Here is a 16,373-nt window from a genome sequence, read left to right on the forward strand (position 1 = left end):
ATGTAGGATATGTCGAGCAGACGAGAATGCTCAGGATTAATACAAGCCATCACCTCACTGACATACCACCAGAGTTGTTTGATAAACACGTGTTGTGGCTTTTCCCCTGCTGGGATCCTGCAACGGGAGACACCCGAACAACTTCATTAATCTGGCGCTGTATTATATGGCGTTGATTATAGTATATATTAATTCGAAAAAACGCTATTTAAAAAAAAAAAAACATAATAATAATAAATTCATATCATTTTTTTTTAATTGCAACTTCAAGGTAATTTTTTCTTCAATATGTGAATTTAAATTTTTACAAAATAAATATGTTTTACTTATTTGAACTCTTACGTTTCATAATAAATAGAGATGTCGATAGATTTAAATATATTTTGTTCCAATTTCGAAAAAAAAAGTATGGAGGGGGGGGCGCATACTAAAAAAAATATTTTCCCTTGTATATTTTACGGAAACTGCATTTTATATGTAATTTGATTCTAAAATGGAAAAGTATCGAAAATTTTAGGAAAATTTGACCATTAGTTGATTTTTGCTAGATTTATTAAACACGGGTATGTTTTCACGTTCGAAATGCTTACTATATGGGAACGTTATTTTAAAGCGCCAATTATGTAAACACGATTTCGTCTCGCATTTTCATTATTTTTGTACAATGAAAAAAAAAAAATTTTTAATTATAACTAGTTTATTTTGCCCTTCTTATTTTAAATGGTAAAAAGTTATATTGATAATATTAATTTATAATAAAGTTACATCGTTTTACATATAGGGGGTTGTCATTCTGTGGTGATTTTTGGAGGTGCCTAAAAATCACACTCAAGATGAGAACATTAGTCCGCTGAATCCAAATAATACGAATTTATATATATATTATCTGTAACTGATATTGTTCCGTTGCATACACTTGGTTGCAATAAATATGTCATTAACTTTAATAATAATGTGTAAGTCATGTAAAGACTAGAAATACACATACGCTTGTAGCAATGTTATTAATTAGGAAGAAACGTTAGTTATCTCCCTTGTTTTTAGACATTATTCCTCGAGACAAGGGAGATAATTCAATTTGGGAGTTTTATTAATTACTTCCCTTCCTTTTAAATCCCTTTCTGACTGTTTTTGATAGGTATCTGGAAAAAAAAAAAAAAAAATGGAAAATTTCATGATAAACTTTCATTTCGAATTTGGTTCTTATCCAGAAATCAACCTGGCATTTATGCATGACAATATTTTAGTTTTGCTTTCACTTTAGGGTGACAGGAAGCGCTCCTCGGTCAAAGATTACGACAAATATATAACAAAAATAAGTGCTTCTATATTAGAATAATGAAAAAAATATTGAATATTAAGTAAAACAAATGGTACCTTCATAATTGTCAGGTCGCAAACAGTAACATATCCAAAAATTACGGAAAACGATATGGTAGAAAATTAATTATTTGTGGAAAACAGTTGCGACATGACAATTACGTAGGTACCATTTGTTTTACTGTCGAATACCTTTAGGCTGTTGCAATATTTTTTATATAGTTAAGAGGGTAGATATTTACTTGCTGCCCATCACAGCAAGATGTGACAAAAGGTCGGAAGGTGGAGATGTCAATCCAACGTCCCTAAAGGAGGAGCACTCTGGCTTAGAAAAAATTGCCTGAGCATCCACGTCAGCCTTTTCCGATAGGGGCGCCTCATGCAACAAGCAATAAATTTGCTCCAACCGAAAGCCAGGTGGCAAGACCAGGGAGGGTAGACCTAATACTCAGGCAGTGTACTTTAGTCCAACAAGTACTGGGCCAGTTTCTGGCCCTCACCTTTCGGGCTGATTCTTGACTGGTACTTTCTACTCAGGTTTTGAAGCGGCAAGGAAACCCACCCTACAACATTCAAAAGAATGGGAGGTATGACTACAAAAAATTGGAATGTCTTATTTATAGACAGAAGTGATAGGAACTGACCAATCAAATGGAGCAATGAGCTGTTACCAACCAATCAGAAACTGGAATCACTCCATAAAAAATACTGAGTATTTTAGAATTCTGGTACATACTTTTTGTTCTTCACATGAGAAGGAACTTTGCTCTTCAAGACTTATTCAGATTGGGTGCCTATCGGAAAATCTTTACCTTCATATGCAAGCTTCTTGTAATTCAAGGCTTCTCTGGATTAATCATTAGCCATTTTGTTTGGAACAACATTTTTGCTCTCTTTCCTAGAACTAATTGTATTTGCCACATTTTCGCCTTTTCTCTTTATAAAAATAAAGTTTGTTTTTCATGGTATTTGCCACATTTTTGCCTTTTCTCTTTATAAAAATAAAGTTTGTTTTTCATGGTATTTGCCACATTTTTGCCTTTTCTCTTTATAAAAATAAAGTTTGTTTTTCATGGTATTTGCCACATTTTTGCCTTTTCTCTTTATAAAAATAAAGTTTGTTTTTCATGGTATTTGCCACATTTTCGCCTTTTCTCTTTATAAAAATGAAGCTTGTTTTTCATATTGAAACTTCAACAGCTCAATTTCATTTTTTTCTTGATTGTGGTAGAGAAGGTAGCAGAGGTAAAGGATGGAAGTCCCAGTTGAAGGAATAAAATAGAAAGCCGACTGAGATCACATTGTGTCCTTGAAGTTGTTCCCATCTAATGTCTGTCAACAGTCGGTCGGTCAAATTGGCTCTCAGATTTTGCATTATGTTTATTCTTTTTTTTAACTTATAAATGAAGTTGGTTGAGTTTTGATTGTGTTTTGATATCATGGTATTCAAATTCAGTTGGGTGGATCATAGGAAGATAATAGCAAAACTTTTGTTCAATTCAAAATCCTCGATTTTTCATGTTTATGAATAGAGCCATTGATAAGACAACTTTTTCATTTAAAAAGAAAGTTCTGTATACGTTGCTCACTCAGCATAAATATTGTAAAGTTCAAAAAGATGCACAAAAAATGGCAGAAGTAAAATCAGGCGGAACATTGTGAAAATAATAACCGAAATGAGGACAGTAGTTCAAATAATACAATTAATATATCTCAGATACATTATTCGGGCAGCAAGAGAGAGAGAGAGAGAGAGAGAGAGAGAGAGAGAGAGAGAGAGAGAGAGAGAGAGAGAGAAAGAGAAAGAAAGAGAGAGAGAGAGAAAAAGAAAGAGAAAGAGAGAGAGAAAAAGATCTAATAATCAAAATGAAACAAAAAAATCGTCCGTCTGTTCAATCCAGTTCAGACCGGAAACTCATGAAAATTATAACGCATTCAACTATTATATGTTAAAAGAATTGACAAAATTTGAGACGAAACTGGATAAAATCGAAATAATGTATTTTTATTCATTCAATCATGAATCGTAACAAGCATGTCTTTCTTAAACAATATCAAAGATTTTAGGTTGGTATGTCTGGAGAAGTTGCAGTTGATGAGATCTCTTCCAAATCACTTGGTGTAGATCGTTGCCAATTTGGCATCTTATTGTTCCAAAAGTTATTAATTATCCCCTTAATTCCTTGTCCATGGCGTTCTTCATGCCATTCTCGCTGCCATTGACGCAATTCCTGGATTTCACTTGTACGACGATCCTGTAAAAAATAAAAATGGGTATTCTTGAGATGAGCCCATTCTTTATGCTTAATGACAAAAATAGAATTTGATATTTAAAATTGACAGACTAACAAAAATAGTATTTTGAACCTTAGCATGACAGACCAATGAACATGGTATTTAAAACCTAAGCATGACAGACCAACGAAAATATTTTAAACCAAAACATGATAGACCAAAAAAATAATGGTGTTCAAATCTAAAAACCAACGAAAATAGTATTTCAAACCTAAGCCTGACATACTAATGAAAATGGTATTTTAAATCTAAGCATGACAGACCAACGAAAATGGTATTTTAAATCTAAACATGACAGACCAATGAAAATGGTATTTCAAATCTAAACATGACAGATCAACAAAAATGGTATTTAAAATCTAAAGATGACAGACCAACGAAAATGATATTTCTAATCTAAACATAATAGAACAATGAAAATGATATTTCAAACCTAAGCATGACAGACCAATGAAAATGATATTTCGAACCTAAACATGATAGATCAACGAAAACGATATTTTTAACCTAAGCATAACAGACAATAAAAAATTTCAACATTAAAATGACAAAATAACGTGTAGAGGACTATGATATATAAATCCTAATCCCGTTACAAAAGAAAATAATGAAACGAATGGAATGAAGGAAACAAAAACTCAATTGCTGGATAAGATAAACGTGTCGTTTATTTACTGTTGAAAGAATGAATGTTTTAGGTATAACACGTGTTCATGTCCACGTTCGGGTGTAACCATCATTTGTTGCGAGACTGGTGGTGTAGAAAGAAAAGGAAATGTGTGTTCATCTCATGTACAGGTCACTATTGTTTGTTCGCGCGTGGGAAGAGAAGTGAGTAATGTAGTGGAAATGGGAATGATAGTCCAGCGTGTAGACAAAGAAAAAGATAGAGGGTTGACATCAGTGAAGCTGTGCGCTATGTTAGCAGTCAGCTACGCAAAGGTATTCTCAGGCACAAGTTGTATATATAGAGAGAGAAAGAGTGAGAATGTCAATCCAGTTCATGGAGAGAGAAAGCGTATAAGGTGTACATACTGTTTGTTAGCTTTTTGTCCCACATGGTAGCAAGTGGCGTGACCACTCACCTCGGAAGGCGAGTTGGAAAAGAAAGAAGCTGCTTATTGCTCTTGCTTTTATGGTTGTTTCCAGTGGTTTTTTGTGCATGTGTGGATTTCCTTTGAAAGGAGAAGTGACGTTGTCTATGTGTGCGTACATGTGCGCATATGTGAGTATATGTGTGTACGTTAGCGTGTGTGTGTATACACGTGAATGTGAGTGTATATATGCGAACGTGAATATATGTACGTGTGTGGACATGTGTGCGTATGTTTGTGTGCGCGTATGTATATGACAAGAAATATGGCTTGAGATGTGAACGCGTGTTTTTGTGTGAAACTAGAAAAGGTTCGCGCAAACGAAAACGATATTTTAAAACTACGTAAGATAGACCGGACAAAATGCTATTTCAAAATTAAGAATAACAAATAAACAATAAAACTTATTTCAAACCTAAAAATGACAGACCAACGAAAAAGCTATTTGAAACCTAGATGTGAGAGACTGAAAAAAAATTCTATAGTATTTCAAAATTAAGTATCACAATACCATTTCAAACATAAATATGACAGACTAACAAAAAAGCTATTTGAGGTTTAAGCATGACAGACTGTTATAATTAAGCGATTCTGCTTCCTGGATATCTGATTCTGGCTTTGCAGTTTTGTTTATTCGTCAACTTATGACCCGAAACTTTCCACTGAAGATGTGCAGCTTTTATATCATTGTTTTCATATTATTTCATTTTTATTTCATGCAGCATTCAGCGTTTGTCGACTGACAACATTGCAAGATAATCCACGCTTTAAATGGTGAGTTTTCGTGATGTTTGTATGAATGTACGGCCATTTTGTTTGGAACAACATTTCTGCTCTCTTTCCTATAACTAATTGTATTTGCCACATTTTCGCCTTTTCTCTTTATAAAATACAGTTTGTTTTTAGGTCCTGGATGTGACCTTAAACTATATCCAGTGGTGAGGCCCCAGCTTGCGGGTTTTGGGGAGTGTGGAGCCACCCTTTAATTACCATTGCTCCCAGGTCCACTCTGACCCGGAGTGGTAGTACCTGTTAGGGTCCCAACTATGAGTTAAATAGAAACTGATTTGAAAACAACAAATATATTCTATTAAAAATTTTTTCTTCAAAATCTTTGGATTCGGCATTAAATAACCCGGAGAGGGTTGATATGCCGTAAAACAACCAACCAACCAACCAACAGTTTGTTTTTCATATTGAAACTTCAACAGCTCAATTTCATTTTTTCTTGATTGTGGCAGAGGTAAACGATGGAAGTCACAGTTGAAGGAATAAAATAGAAAGTCGACTGAGGCCACATTGCCTTCTTGAAGTTGTTCCCATCTAATGTCTGTCAACAGTCGGTCAAATTGGCTCTCAGTTTCTGTATTAAGTTTATTTATTTTTTACTTATAAATGAAGTCGGTTGGGTTTTGATTGAGTCTTGCGATCATAGTATTCAAATTCAGTTGATCACAGGAAGATAATAGCAAAATCTTTTTTTTTATATATATTCTTTTTTATATTATATTTTTTTAACTATTATACACCTGTTTCATCACCGTGAACCCAGGTGAATATGTAGAATAGAAGAAAGCCAAAGTCTCATTGAGGAATGGAAAGGAGAAAAGTGGGTTGGTAATAGAATAAGTCTATAAATATGGATGAAAACAAAAATGTTAGGAATCCCTGCTTGGGGAGAAAAGTGTATGGATGTGTATCATACACGGGGTGTCAAGTCAGGGGCTGGCAGCAGCTATGATGGATATTTTTTCATCGAATACCCAGGGCCAAAGTCACGGAGGGGAGAAGGCAGAGATTCTATTGCGCTCAAAGAGAGAAGGTTGGTCTGAGCCATGTTGTCAGTACCATGCACTGACCAAAGAAAGAAGGAGGCAGGTGTGTGTATCAACTTTTATCAACTCTGTCATGTGCTCAGCTCGTCTGAGGGATGGTCTCTGATTTGGCAAGCCAGAAGAAAAGTTGAATGCATGCACTAATCAACACAGAGCTTATAAACCAAAGGCAGATTCGGACTCGTAAACCACAAGATGCTGCTGCTGCTGCTGTTATTGTGGTTGTTTGTAATCTCGGCTGTTAGACATTCATTGACTTAGGAAGAAAAGTTACTGGATGTAGAGTGTTGAAATTAAAGTTTTCCTTTCAACTGTCGAATACCGTTAAATATTTATGCGAAAAGGAAAATAAAAGAGTTGTTCTTCAGCTTGCTGGAAACCCTTTCTCAATTTCCAGATAATTCCGATTTTGATCAAATTTTAACCTTGGCCACTAAACAACAATTAACAAATATAAAGTTGCACATTTTTCCATTCTAAATTCTACATTCTTTTCTCATTAGACGACACACAAAACATAGTTGCAGGGATGAGGGTCAAGATAAGACGTATTTTCTTCTCCATAAAACTCTTCATATGAAGTAAATGAAAACCATGTTTGAAAAAGCTAACAAAATATTTTTTTACCAGATATCCCCGCCAGTGCGATTGGATAACCACAGCTGCTTCGTCTTCCGTCCAGAGCAATGATTTCGGTAACTGGGGTCGAGGGCTAAAATCCAGAAAACAAAATATACTGAAACGATCTTGACACATAAATGTGTTAAAGATTCTTAAATTCTTCAATTCATAAAGAAAAAAGCATTTTATAAACATGAAATGTAACTCTCATTTCCCTTATTTTGTCCTTTAGTCCTCACATTCCATGAGCGATGTTTCTGACAAAGGGGAAAGAATTGCTGTTTTCTGGATCAGAATTGAACACTTACCTTTGGCTAGTTTTCAATCTTGAAGTAATAGTATTTTATTTGTTTGTTTGTTTGTTTGTTTGTTTATTTGTTTGTTTGTTTGTTTGTTTGTTTGTTTTTGTTTTTAGCAACTTACATTAAGTACTTTCATACCTTGTCTGGAGTAATTTCCATTTAAAATGAAATGAGATATTTTTTTTTAGTTTTATTCACCTCCAAACAAAACATATTGCCACTTGGACATATGAAATTACTATTTGAGATCATGTCTGCCGGGACACTATGTAGGGAGCTGGGCAACGAGATGTCTGTTCACATTACATTCAAATTTCTGCATATTAGTACGATCAGGGAAGCAGGGGGACTAGGAGGGGAATTCCAAAGTTTAGCAATTCGTGCAAAGAAACTATTAGAGTAGAAGACTTTCCATCATCTAAGAACCTCTATAGTGAAAGATGAGATTTCACTGCTTGTCGGGATTTTTGGAGGGTATATATGTTGAGGGTGTACAAGTGCGACGAGTTCATCAGAGAACATTTCATTAAAATACTTGTAAAACAGGCACAGGGATGGGACAGGGATTAGAGCTTGATTGATAGTATGGGGGATATTAGGTTAGAGACTGTTTTATGTTTTAGATAGAAAGATTAGTGGTAGATGCAAATGTGCCGAAGATACTCCATGCATGGGCGAATGGTGACTTTACGCAACGCTTGTCTGTCTTTTTGTTAATCTGTTTGACGAGATATTCTCAGAAAATAATGATAGGAACAGAGATTTGGTTCAATATGTCCAAATAAAGTAATTCGGCCCAAGACTTGCAATTTGAATTTTAGGGAATTATTTTCCTTTCTGTAGTAAGATCATCCAATTCCATTTGTAATAAGCTTGCAGTCACATTCAGATGATAATTTTAGTTTAGTTATGATCAAAAGATAATATTTTTCAAACAATCTAATTCAGCCATAGGCGCTGGAATTTGTATTTTAGGGGATTTGCTTTTTTCTCTAATTCTGCTTCCAGCGAACCCTCAACCACTTTCATGTAAATATACGAAGGCGTTCCAAAGGTAATGTCACCTATTTTTTTAATTCTACTCAAATGGATCAGAGGGAGATTGCAGATTGCATTTTTAAGATGATTGAACTTATGCATTCATAACTTAAATGTTTCATCTCTCTGTTGCATATATTGACGGTGTTAGACTCTAATAAAGTAACCCCTGGCATGGATGTGTGGCAGAAGCAGAGATGCATCATTGAATTCCTGGCAAAATGGTGCTGACTATGTAGAAAAATACATTCTCAAGCCCAAAAGGTCGCTTGTTTTAATGGTACCAATCCCATTTTCGTGGTTCTTCAACTTTTGGAGTTAAAAAAAAAAATAGGAATTTTTACTTGTAAAACAACTCTCGTATTTTAATACAGTTCCTATTTACTTTGCTTCCCCACGAGGGAAAAGTTAGACACGAAGGTCGTTTTTTAATATGGAGAAAGGAACAAAAATTCAAAATTGTCTCAGTCATGAAGGATTTCTCCTTCATTAACCGAGAACAAAATATTGAAGACAGATACTACACTTTGGTCTTGGCCCGAAAAGAAGGTCAAGAAATCTTCTCTTATGGTATTAAGAGTATTTTAGTAGCATTATGGTTCAAACAGTGATTTAGACCAATATGTCAAAATAAGGTAATTCCGCCTGAAATCCCTATATGAGTTTTAAGGATTTAAAAAAAATTTTTTTTTCATTAGTATGATTATCAAATTTAGCTTCCATCGAGCCCTTAACCACACTCAGATTATTATTGCAACTGAGTTATAGTCAAAAAAATGAGTTGCCCAAATATGTCCAAATAAGGCAATTTGACCCAACACCACTAGAATTTGAGTTATTGGGGGAGGGGGTCGTTTGGGGGGGGGTTCAATTATGTGTACACAGTATGATGATATATTAAGTGAAATTTGACCAAGATGGATTGAAGACATGTGTTGCATGGAGAGACACGATCTGAGAATAATACAATGGATATGTAATGTGATTCTTAAAGGCAGGCTTAATTCCGATGACGTCAGAAGAAGATTAAATCTGAATAGTTTAGAGAGTTGTATGCAAAACAGGGAACTTTGTTGGTTTGGTCACATTGAAAGAGAGTTTGTGTTAGTACGGTTAAGGTAGTAAGTTCAGTTCGCGGAAGAAGTTATAGACATGAACTTAAGGAGAAAGAGAAATAAATAAATAAAAACCTGGCAAAAGATAGGTTAGTTGTTATCACAACAGCCATTTACCATTGATTTCTCACTGGCAGTAACCGTTGGTCTTCTCTGAAATTTAAGTGGCTATAGTCTCTCTTAGATTCCATAAATCTTTGCACCCTTCTAGTGGGGGTTTGGCTCGTGCTCTCCTTCCTCAGTCTTTCCATTTTCCTTGACCCATCATGACCATTTTGTAAAAAATTTGTGTGGGAGTGGGGTAGGGTAGGGGTTTAAGTGTTTTTTTTTTTTTTTTTTTTTTAAATTGTATTTTAGTAAAAACCTTAATGTTAAATCTAATATGTTATAGAAAAATTTACTGTTGAAATGCTTGCCCGGAAAAAATATAATCACCACCTTTATAAACAAGTTTAAAACGAGGTTAAGGAAAGACATAACTAAAGTCCATAATTTTATAGATAAAGAACAGGTAATCATTTTTTTTTTAAAGATCAAATAAAAAAGTGATTAAAACACATTATTTTTACTTTTTTTTTTTTGTTGTTAAAATATAGCTAAAATAATAGAGTTATGAGTGTCATGTCTCAACTTGATTACAATGTTATGTTTGTTTTTGTCTTGTTTTTTTGTTTCTCCGGACCAGTTTTCATTTTGGTGTTTCGTGTGTGTGTGATGCAACTTGCTGAAACTTATTGTTTTTAATGTTAACTTCTCATAAAAATATGATTCAAGTAAAAATAAGTTTTGGGGCAATAATGGCGAAACCTATTTCACTCAAAATAATTTATACATTGCTCCCCCCCTATCCCGCTCCCAAATCATAAAACCATTAAATCAAGATGAAAGGTGTGGAAGTAAAATAAATAAATAAATAAAACTCACTGAGTTTTCAGCCATTCTTTAACGAAGGGAATATCGTCTAACTTCATATTTTCTCTCTCTGTATGATTTGGGTTTTTTCTGAAAAAAAGACAAAAAAAATAAATAAATAAATAAAATAAAAAATAAACCAACTGTTACACTGGGCTGCATTTGGAAAAAAAAAATTTGCAACAGAAATGTTATTAACATTTTTCATTGCAGTTTCGCATAGTAAACGCATAAAGCATACCCATTTTTTTAAGGAGGTTCTCATTTTTTTGTAACAGTTGGTACAATATTTATCAGATTCATTGTAAAGAATGCATCCAATTTGAAGTTAGAAAGCAGCTATTCCCCTTGAAATGCACGCTTTCGTGACATTCTCTTGTGTGCTGGCCTTGCAGGAGATGTTGTCCAGCTTCTTTGAAGAGACCAGCAGAAATCAGCCATCATGGTCACACTCCAATTGCCTTGATAGCGGCGCTCCATATCGGATATATCCTGATGGAACCTCTCTCCCTGTTCCTCACTGTATTCACCCAAATTAGCAGGAAAGTAGTCAAGGTGACTGTGCAGGAAATGTATTTTGATGCTCATGCGTGTACCAGCAGTCTCGTATGCTTGAGGCATATTCTCAACCCGTTCCTTGTAGTCATCAGATTTTCTGTTTCCTAAAAACCCTGTCACAACTAACTTAAAACATTCCCAAGCTCTTCTTTCACGGGGTGTCAGTGCTTCATTAAATCCGGTATCAGACATAAGTTCACGAATCTGTGGTCCAACAAATATGCCAGCTTGTACTTTAGCATCACTGACAAGAGGGAATTTATTGGAAAGGTATTTAAACCCTTCTCCATCTTTCGCAAGTGATTTCACAAAATTTTTCATCAACCCCAGCTTTATGTGAAGGGGAGGCAGAAGCACCTTCTCTGGTGGTACAAGTGGTAGTGTTTTGACGTTATGCCGGCCAGGAACAAATTCCGTCCGTTGTGGCCATTCCCTTTGTCGGTAATGTACGGAATCTGCACGGCTGTCCCACAAGCACAAAAAGCATGGGTATTTTGTGTAGCCCCCCTGCATTCCTAACAAAATGGTCAGAACTTTTAGGTCACCACAGAGAAGCCAGTTGTGATCTTGATATTGTATGTTGTTAAGAAGAAGTGACATGGTATCATAGGTTTCTTTCAGGGTAACAGAATGAGCAATGGGCAATGATGCTACGTTTTTACCATTAAAAAGTAGCACAGCTTTTAGACTTCTGGTGGAGGAATCTATAAAGAGCCTCCATTCTTCACGATGGTATTCTTTACCCATGTGTTCTACAAGACCTGAAACATCGTGGCAATATACCATGTCATCGGATTTGGTAAAGTACTGCACGAATTCCTGCTCTCGATGCCGATACTGTGCAAAGTGTGTATTACGTGCCAAAAGATTTTTCTCTTTTAACCTTGAACCTAACAACTGTGCAGATTCTTTTGACAGACCAAGATCTCGTACAAGGTCATCTAGCTCACTCTGTTCAAATAACTGAGGGATTTTCTCAGAGGTCCCACTGATATCTTCATAAACATCCTGATTTTCACTGTCATCACATGTAGAGTCACTTGCACTGGTACGTTCTAGAATCTCAGGAGGTCTTGGCACAGGAACAACATCACTATGTGGTACTGGTTGCGTAACTGACGGAATGTTTGGGTATTTAATGTATTTCAAACTTATACCATTCCTTCCCAGTGGTTTCACCATACAAAAATAGCAGTCATCATGGTGATTTGAAGGTTCCCACCAAACCACTGGTATTCCAAATGGCATTGATTTTCGGTTTCCTTTATTCCAGTGGCATAAACCAGCGAAACACTTCACACAAGCAATGTGTGGCGCCCATGGTTTATCCTGATGTTCAAGTTCGATGCCAAAGTAGGCATGATAGAGTTGTTTCACTGTAGAAGTGATTTTGCGCTTCTGTCTTGAAAGTGTGTAATTTCCGCAGATGTAGCAAAATGAGTTGGGGTGGTTTTTGCAAGTCCGTGCCATTCTTTAATTGATCTGCAACAAAAAAGGTATATTAATATACGACGCAGTATATGACGCTGTAACACATAAACTAGAACCTTACAAGCAAAATGACTACTACTATCATGATCAGCACGAAAAATTGGTCTAGAAGAGGATATTGTCATGGATGTTGCATTTTTGATGCAGCCCAGTGTTATCATAAAACATGTATGGAAGTAGCAGAGGCCAGCAAATGTTGATTAAAAGTATCGACTCTCGATTGGACAAGATCTTAATCAATAGCTCCTTTCAGCCAACCAGAAATGCAGAAATATTCGCCACATGTATAATATTTTGCATGTAATATAAAACACACACACACACACCAATGTTTTCTCTTTTCCAGTTTCCTTCAGACTCAACACACAAGATCATGCCCCTAAAAACCAGTCTTGGTGACTAGGTCAAAGGTACATGGCACTAATTATGTAAGATCACCGAAGTTGAGCAACCAGATAGTTGACTATTTGTGAATAGCAGACACGGTGTGTAGGAGGATGTCGACACCTCCCTGTAAAAACTGCAAAAACATAATGTCGTTATCTCCCCTGACTGGGATATATGTGCAATTAGGGACTGTTTGTGAATTTAATATTTCCTTGACAATTCTTTCTTAGGAGGAAGCCAGTTCAACCTGCCTAGGGTAAATAACGCCGACTGACTAACATGGCAAACACAGCAAGAGACTATCCTAAACACGACAACGGCATACACACACTGCTTACAGACCTCACTCATACATACACACATGAACGCAATAATTAAGCAAAGGAAAGCATACATAATCATACTTACTTACCTGGTGCAACTTGAGCAGGGGCTCGTACCAATTGAGGATATGTCTGCGACAATCAGTCTGACAGTGACTTTGTTGCCTTCGGGCTGATGTATGGTTCTGCTCAGTCATAAGAATTCCACCTTCCCAGGCTTTACTTTCTCTATGAGAAGGGGGTTAATTTATTGCTACTCGCCTGAGGGGCCCCATGGTGGGGAATACCGACGGGGTTGCTCAGGCATTTTTGTGGGCCAAAGTGTGTTTATTGTAGTGCATTGGCTTTTCTATAAACCACACCTGACCTTGCGTCTAACCTTCTGGCGAGATGGGATAAATAAAATGTCTGAACAAATTGCTGTTTAGTCCGCCGAGCGAACACATATACATGTTCACACTATGTCTACACAACTTAGTTTTGCAGACTAAACAATCTCCTTTCACTTAGAACGTCCTAAGATACTCTGTACTTTCATTTGCTACTCTCTATTTTTTTTTTAATGTAAATTGCTTCAAACAAGCCATGAAGCCACTTTATGTTAGGAGCTAATAAAAACAAAAGATGATTATCACAAAGACAAAAGATGCCTATTGGCCTTAGTCTTGAAAACCCAAAGACTATAGGTAAGAGGAAAACAGTTAGCAGAAAGAGAGTTCCACAAGCTTGCATTTCTTGGAAAGAAGCTACTGGAATACGATGCTGTATTACATTGAGGTATTAAAACAGTGAATTGATGGAGACCACTAAACTAATGAATTAAACAAGCTGGAACACAAGTTACACAATTTTGAAGAACACATGCCATAATAGTATTTATAAAAAAAGACTGAGACTAGCAACATCACATATGTGAGAATGAGGTTGCAGAGAAGAAGAAAGTATGGGGGTCAATCAAAATACAGATACGTTTTTGCACCTTATCAAGAACCCTTAAATGGGACAGAGATTCATCAGCCCAAATATGACAACAGTACTCCATACATGGCCTGATAGTAGATTTGTAGAGATAGAGAAAGTGTTTGGAGCAATAGAAAGAACCGATTTCATGGAAAGCAGAAAGAATATGAAGAAAGTGTTTGGAGCAATAGAAAGAACCGATTTCATGAAAAGCAGAAAGAATATGAAGAAAGTGTTTGGAGCAATAAAAAGAATCGATTTCATGGAAAGCAGAAAGAGCAATGGATTTAATATACTAGAAGCAGAAAGAGCCATGAATCCAAGAAAGAAAGACCAACAAGTTTTATAGTTAAAATCTTCTCAAGAGCTCATCCATCAGAATCTCAGGAGGAAAATGGACATGCTTATGATTGAAAGACAGAAGCTGAATCTTAACAGGATTAAATGAAAGAAGCCATTTTGTACCTCAATCTACAACTGAACCTACCTCAATTTCTAGATTAGCTGCACATTTCAACTGGAAGATGAGTGACTTGTATTTTTTATTGATCCATTTTAAAACCAACTAATCTGGTAATTGTTTCCTGGGTTATTTGCAAATGTTATGAAGAAGGCGATCAGGAAAGCGCAAACAAGTTTCCATAAATTGCTTCATCTGTAGCTAACGTGTTATGAACTTGTTGGAAGCAGCAAGAGCAGCCAATGAATCTTGATTGGGCAAAATAGACAAAAGCTCAATCAACACTTTTTCAACTAATCACAAATATGAGTAGCATTCAATAATTAATGCCCTTGAGCCACTTCTCATAACAGTAGAGCAACAAAACTTGGCACAGTTATTAATCTTTCTCTACATACGAACCATCCAGAGTTACCAGTTATGCATTTCTTCCCACCATTTAATGTAGCTCTGAAGACTCCAGTTTAGTCTTTCAACTACGATGCGAAAACAAGGCTGCATTATCAACTTCATATTTTTGGGGAGAACTTTTGAGGGTTGTTTTTTTCCTTATTTTTTATTTACCTCAGAGCAGATTTTATTAAATTCTTGTAAAGAATTTTTTTTAGGATATGAAGGAATGTAACAGAACTCAGACGCACGTATGACCGAGCCATATGCAAAATGATGTCATGGCAAGGAAGAAGAAAAAAGTATATGAAAAAAAAGAACATGTGTGCAACCCAGGAGGACGTCAGAGAATGAAGCAATATTTGAAAGAGATTTGAGAGAGCGTTATTCGAAAGGTATTTGAAATCACATCAGAGGGTGACAGAAAAAGACCTGTAAACAAATGTCTGTAAATAAATGTCGGTTGTTTCACTAAAGAAATGAGTGAGTCGAGTTATTCCTTTCTTATGTTTTTGCGACGGAGTCTACAACGTTTTGGATCCCTACATATTAACCACTTAAAACATGTGTAAAACGTGGGTAAAATTACATTTAGACAGTCGTCAATGTTGCAGTCACCATCTGAATCATGTCGCCTTGATTAATGCAAAAAACTTCACAAAGGATGTTGCCATCATTGGTGACTGTTAATCTGAGATAAATGAAAAATTCCATTGATAAATATTCTGTCTTTTTCATGTTTAGCAACAAACCAAACTGTGCCAGCCTGTTCTTCCAGAACTGGACTTATTGTTGCAAGTTAGGATTATTTATTTCAGCAGTATTTCCTTTAAAATAATTTATGTAGTAATTATTACTCGCTGTTGATATTATTGCTTGCTTATAAAATTAACGAATGGTGCTCAACAACAGCTGCAACTTCGCTAAGGATGTTGTCATCATCGCTGAGTGTCAAATCGAGATATTTGAAGGTGTGCGTTCGCGAAAGATTCTGCCTGTCAACTTGAATAGTTTGTTGTTAGCAGTGATTAAATATTCCGTCTTTCTGATGTTTAGCGACAGACCAAACTGTGTCAGCCTGCTCTTCCAGAACTGGACTTGTTGTTGCAGGTTGGACTTATTCTTTGAGACGAACAGAGCATCATCTACATGCAAGAGCATCCAGGGCATGAGCCAATGCAGGTAATTGATGACGGTGTCCATGACAAGAAAAGCAGTGGAGAGAGGGCAAAGCCATGGTGTACTCCAACCCTGATGGAGAAGTCCTTAGAC

General features: G+C 35.9%; 1 protein-coding gene across 1 annotated transcript in view; it reads right to left on the reverse strand.

Moving 5' to 3' along the window:
- Positions 1 to 3,304: 3,304 nt before the first annotated feature.
- The window catches only part of LOC145252607 (IQ domain-containing protein K-like), a 32,731-nt gene continuing 19,662 nt past the window's right edge, over positions 3,305 to 16,373 (reverse strand). The window contains exons 5-7 of the mRNA XM_080112314.1: positions 10,545 to 10,622; positions 7,172 to 7,256; positions 3,305 to 3,575 (exon numbers count right to left, since the gene is read on the reverse strand). Of these exons, the coding sequence (XP_079968440.1) occupies positions 3,384 to 3,575; positions 7,172 to 7,256; positions 10,545 to 10,622 (355 nt within the window). The 3' untranslated portion in view covers positions 3,305 to 3,383. The remainder of the gene's footprint in view (positions 3,576 to 7,171; positions 7,257 to 10,544; positions 10,623 to 16,373) is intronic.

The sequence above is a fragment of the Euprymna scolopes genome, chromosome 29 (genome assembly GCF_053919585.1).
Source record: "Euprymna scolopes isolate OS-2025 chromosome 29, ASM5391958v1, whole genome shotgun sequence".
Classification (NCBI taxonomy): domain Eukaryota; kingdom Metazoa; phylum Mollusca; class Cephalopoda; order Sepiida; family Sepiolidae; genus Euprymna; species Euprymna scolopes.